Raw genomic sequence first — 6,000 nt, 5'->3', positions numbered from 1 at the left:
CCAGGAAATGTCAGCTTCTTTATTTCGCCAAATTATTATTTTTAATAGTATCGACATACATACATACTTATTAAATATTTTAATCGAGAAGCTCATTAATGCGACCGTGAGGTCAAATTAACCTTCTTGCTACCAAATTCCAAAACTTATGTAAAGCTTTTTAATGAGGTATTCAATGAGTACCATATTTTTAAAAATCCTCGATATAATTACAGAGAGCAAAAATCATTACGCAAATCTGCTTGATTTGGCAACATGTATGAAGCTCAACCTTGGTATGAAATCATACAGTTCCCACAAATGTGTTTTGATAAACACTACAAATATTCCGATTTTTTAAAATAAAATCGCACATAATTCTAACAATAACGACAACGAAATTCTCTTATCTACCCTTCTTAATCCACCGTCAACAACAACCCCAACGTCTGATTAACCACCCTCTCCACATATCGGATAAAATAATCCATCCCAATCCCATTATGGATCGTGTCCACGGAACTGATAAATTCAAGATTAATACAATTCGGCAAAAGTGTCCCAAGCACTTTTCTCTTATACCTAGTCGACCCATATCTCGTGATCATCTCTCTTTTCAACCTCTTTCCCGCGCTCCCGGCGTCCGCTACGAACCGAATAGCGAAAGTTTCATAAACAAAACCAAGTCCAATCAGGACCACGGCAACGACCGAAGCCAAATAGGAGACCTGCCCGCCTGGCATGAATTGCCTTAAAAAATAGTGCAACGCAGCCGTCGCCTCGGTCACCAGGATGAAATGATGCAAACATGGCGCGATCAAGTCGCGCGCCAAACCTTCCTGAATTATGCACATGACGCGCAGATTTTTGTACATTTTTACCAACTCGTCAAACCGAAGGTCAAGGAGCAACTCGTGAAAACGAAGGCTCCACATGTATAACACGATGATACCATTGGCCACTGCGAACAACCCGATGGCATTAATCAAGAGGGCAACAGTTAGGCTGATGCAGGAAAAGATGGCGGTTCCAGTGTACAAAGATACTTTGAAAATGGTCGACTCGAAATTAGTTGCGTCTCGTAGGAAGGTGTAAACTGGGTTGAAGTCGTAACAGAATATGCAAACGAAAGAGATAATGACAGGAATTCCGTAGGTGATTGATTGGGCGCAGAGATCAGCGAAATTAGTCTCGATGAGTTGTAACTTGAATTTCTTGTTTCTGGGGGAGAGTTCTGAAAATAGATTTCATGTAAATCTAAATACGTATACACATGTTATACATAATTATAACAAATTATAACATTGAGCATATTTTAGTTCTATTATTCATTCTTGATTACCTTCCATGAATTTATGTACGTCTGAAACCGATTCATACGATTCAATGAATTCATAAGATCTCTCTCTCCACACGAAATACCACATGAAAGGTAGCGCCACTGCGAGTAGCGCAGCTATAACGTAGGCTATACAGACATGACCCGGGTCAGAATTTAGTTCTCCACGTAGCTGATAACACCTTATGCATAGGATCGGTTGTATGACAAATGTACAGACGAGGGTATGAATCTGGTAGGATATCTGGTGCCAACGACTGGCGGGATAAGCACTCCCAGTTTTTCCGTTCCACTCTAAAAAATACGAATTTAAACAGGAACATAGTCGAATTGAGAGGATACACCGTTTGAAGACGAGAGCAGCTTCATCGCCCCACATGATGGATGGACAAGCTTAAAATAACTTAGCCACCCCTGCATTTGCTATGTAGATATGTAATCCTTGACATACTTTGCTATTAAACATCCGAGTAAGCCATTGAATTATGTAAAGTCAGTTAGAGGACGTTACACACATAAATTCCTTGATTGTCAATTACATAGCAACTACTAATTATGCGAAGCGGGAAATTATGTAAATGTAGAATTACACAATCAAATTTATTCTCTCCATTTCATTTAACATAATACCTTAAACTTAGCCCTAGAAAAAATAACTGTATGTTTATTCGAAAGCTTGCATGATACGTAATGAATAATTCTCGTTCAATATCTCCTTTGACGACGTTTCAAATAATAGAAATGAATAGATTTTATTTTGATAGTTGGTTAAATGTGTAAATATAAGTTTCAATCAATACATACGGATATGTCCTCTGACGCCTATACAAACTACACAAATAATACGCTAGGTTTTAAATAAATGTACTTATTATTGTATATTTGCGGTAGATACTCCATTTATAGCCGGGTCATGAGGAAAGATTTAATAATCGGGTCTCTAATTATAGGTTTAATGCCAGAACTCAGAAGTAAAATGCTTCAAATTATGCCTAGCCTAAAAATTAACCGGATCTCCATTATTGCCAGTCTATAATGTATGAAATGGTGGGGGTTTGAAAATATTTGTATTTACGTATATTGCCGATCTACGGTAATTTTGATCAAATTACAATTGTTTAAATGTGCACCTCATTACTGCAGGACATTTTGGATCGATGGTTTCATTCCAGGTAGGGTGCACCTTATTATATTTACGTACAAACGTGCACGCAACCACCATGAACGGCAATAGGATTTAGATTACAAGGATTATCAGCTTAGCAGTTCATGATAAAAATTGGGACCCGTAATATAGATGCGTATTTATCACGCCTAAGCTTACACAGAAATGCCAACCTATGACTGACAAGAGGTGATTTTGCAGTTATATTTTTTAACGAAGGGCCATTAAAATAAAATAAACCGTACGGTAAGCTTATACTTCAATAAATTCCCATCACTCTATTACGCCATAAATTGCGACAATTTTTTCGCCGGTGAAAGTATCTCCACGTAAGTAAAAATTGAAAAACTTTTTCCTCCATCTATTTATGTACGTCTATCTGATGACGACAATTGTCGAAACTTTAAACAATAAGACAACTAATTCTATTGTCATAATCATTATCCATGTCGTCCGTTTACTATACCTTAATTTTTGTTTTTAACTCCTAGATATATCCTATGTAACTGACGACATGGGGAATAAATCGACCAAGCAAAAGTGCTTAGGAGCTGCCGAACAAGGGCTACACGACGTGGAAATCTGCGGCAACAGTATGAACTCTGTTGTGAGTAATCCTTACGTAAGTTTTACAAATGTTTTTCATAGTTAAGTATTACTTTTCATTGAGTAGGACGTAATATTCAAAATTTTACTATTTGTTAAAATTTTAAACTTGTCGAAGCACAAATTACAAGTTTTCAGTGAGAGGGCCGTCAATAAATTACGTCAATAAATAACTCCAACGTATGTAGCGATTTTCTAGACTATCCCTCCGCTTTTTAGTAACATATGTATGTAGGCCCGATATCATTGGAACCTTAGACCCTCCTCCCCTTCTTGCGTTACGTAATTTATGGACGGCCCCTAAATTTGAAGATAAATATATACAAATATCCTCATTATTTTAGATATTATCCAAAATAATGACCTTCCTGGACATACCGTCCCTCAAATCGTGCCGTCTCGTGAATAAATACTGGTCAGACGAAGCAACCCGTCAGCTGAAAAGTAGAGCCATTACAAAAATAGTTTTTTGGCCTGATGAACTCCAACACAACAGGAAAACAAAGAAAGCAAGGTTTTCCGATTACTTGCGTCGCTCATTTGTTTGTCAAAATGTCCATTGTGTTATGGACGCAGAACCGAACAGTTCCACTTTACTACTGTTCTTAAAGAAATTTGGACTTCAAGTCAGGAATTTGTCTACCAATTCAACACGAAATTTAAAAATCTGGCTAGAACACTCACCAAATTTGACTTCTGTTCACATACACACATCAGAATTGGACGACCTTTTTCCAAAAGATGAGCCTCCATTCTGTCAAATTAAAGATTTATTTTTTTCCTTTTATGGCTTCTCAGACTCGTGGTCGATTCCTATTGCTAACCAAATGATCCATTATTTTCCAAATTTGGAAAGATTATCCCTGAAAATAAGCGACTATGATTACGACTGCAAGTATATACCGGACCCGCTAAAAGGTATCGCACTGCAGGGAAAAAATTGGTCCCCAAACTTGCACAGCCTGAACATCCTTTCGAATCATGGTTTTGGCCCGAAATTGATTTTATTCGCGAATTTGGGGAGCAAATGGAGAAATATACGAATAGGTCACGTGCTACTTGAGCGTCGCGACGATGTGGAAAGATTCGAAGGTTTTTTGGACAAGAGTAAGGAAACCTTGCAAGAACTGGAGTTCCAACTTACATCTGCTGCGTGTAGCCTGGTGTTGCCACGTTTCTCGAAATTGAGAAAATTGGAAATTCAATTTAACTTGCATTCCCCCAAAATTGAAACCTTTCTGTACTCTGAAAAATTCCCAGTGTTAGAGCATTTTAGTTATGAAGACAAGTCAGAATTTAATCGGCCCTTGTTGCAAATTTTTTTCCCAGCTGAAGGCCAGATTTGTAGGACGATTAAAACATTATCCGTTCAACTTCATAGACATAATGTTGCAAAGGAGTTGCCCCATTTGGAAAAATTGTTTCCGATGGCTGATTTTCTTTAAATATTTAAAGAACCTAACGATATTCACTTTTGGGTGCGTTTTCCACATTACTTTTGCAATCTTCATTTTTTAGAAAAACATACACGGTGACTGGATTGGTCTATGATTTATCGAATCTTAACTAAATATACTTTAGAATGCAGAAGACCTGCCAATAAAATTATTTTTGAAACCTAACTTGTAACTACTTGTGTACCAAACGTAACACCCATGTACTCACTTATTTTGCTGATTTCATGTGCATAAATTAAGAAATATGTAATAAATATATAAATATGCAATCGTATATTTATATATTTACTGTTAGAAATCCGGTAGAGTCACCTAGGTATTGATTTCCCGGTATTAAAGAGGGTATGCTACCCCGGGTTTTTGGGGTATTGAGGTATTGCGGGTTTTGGTGGGTTTTGGGGTAGCAAATTTGAGAAATACTCATGGGTAGTCGGGGTTTTCAAATTTTACAAAATATGATAACAGGGCATTACTAGCAATTCAACAAATTAATTACTTACAATTAGTACGATATAATTAATAAGCAATTTTGTTGCGAAATTACTGAAAAACTGATTTTTTTCATTAATTTCTGAATTTAATACACTGACTCAGTTTGCCCTCAAAACCCCGACTACCCCGATTTGCGGATGATGCCACCCGATCAATCGCACCCCATCAATCGCACCCCGGTTAACGCACCCCACCATTGCCACCCCGAGGATAATGCCACCCCCGAGCAATCGCACCCGAGTAATCGCACCCCTGTAGATTCCACCCCTTATCAATCGCACCCCTAGGACTATCCCACCCCCGATTTTCTGAGATTTTGACAAATTTTTAGGCACAAATAAATGAGTGTAAATATGCGATATGTTGCTAAATTTATTGGGGTTGTAAAACAAAAACAATGCGTGGAAGGAGCTCAAGCCAACAATAAAAAACTTTTCAATCCAAAGTCAAACTTTAACATTCCAAATTTCAAAAACCTACCGGAGAAAGTACTACGAAAACTTACAGACTTAAAGGAGGAATATGTGTTTAATATTCAAAAAGAAGCAGCGGAAGCTACAACTTTTACAATACAACTAATCCTACTTAAAATTGTGAAGCAAATCAAAGATTTTTTAAAAACTCTTCCCGACCAAGTAAACGAACAAACCGAACAAAATCTTATAGAATATATTTTGGCCACAAGTTATTTCATTGCTTTAATTGAATTTCCCAAATCGAAAAAAGTACATGTAATTGATTGGACAACCTACCAATCTAAAACAACCCATGCTATCCCAATGTGGAGAAAAGTGGACCCCGAGAACCCACCAGTAGATGTGCAAAATAGACTAGCGGATGGGATTTGCTACAATATAAATGCAGCAAAAATTAAGTTAGAGGGAAAAGCTGTGGAATCAGAATTTTACGCTATGATGGCAGGAAATATACCATACCCCCAAAATCAATACCGAAATAACTAT

The 6,000-nt window shown here is 37.2% G+C and overlaps 1 protein-coding gene across 1 annotated transcript; it reads left to right on the top strand.

The window, feature by feature from the left end:
• Positions 1-2,660: 2,660 nt before the first annotated feature.
• On the top strand, positions 2,661-4,711 carry LOC110841915. The gene is made up of 3 exons (XM_022087614.2): positions 2,661-2,812; positions 2,975-3,105; positions 3,434-4,711. The coding sequence occupies exons 2-3, from the start codon at positions 2,998-3,000 to the stop codon at positions 4,532-4,534; spliced, it is 1,209 nt and encodes a 402-aa protein (XP_021943306.2). The 5' UTR covers positions 2,661-2,812; positions 2,975-2,997; the 3' UTR covers positions 4,535-4,711.
• Positions 4,712-6,000: the final 1,289 nt, after the last annotated feature.

The sequence above is a fragment of the Folsomia candida genome, unplaced genomic scaffold, assembly GCF_002217175.1.
Source record: "Folsomia candida strain VU population unplaced genomic scaffold, ASM221717v1 Fcan01_Sc001, whole genome shotgun sequence".
Lineage (NCBI taxonomy): Eukaryota > Metazoa > Arthropoda > Collembola > Entomobryomorpha > Isotomidae > Folsomia > Folsomia candida.
Note: the sequence above shows the minus strand (reverse complement) of the source record. Positions and strands in the feature narration are given on the sequence as shown.

Bases quoted from the DNA above. Each gene is read 5' to 3' on its own strand.
- LOC110841915 (XM_022087614.2), top strand. From the start codon at position 2,998: ATGGGGAATAAATCGACCAAGCAAAAGTGCTTAGGAGCTGCCGAACAA. The intron at 3,106-3,433 runs GTAAGTTTTACA...TCATTATTTTAG, and splicing joins CTGTTGTGAGTAATCCTTAC to ATATTATCCAAAATAATGAC.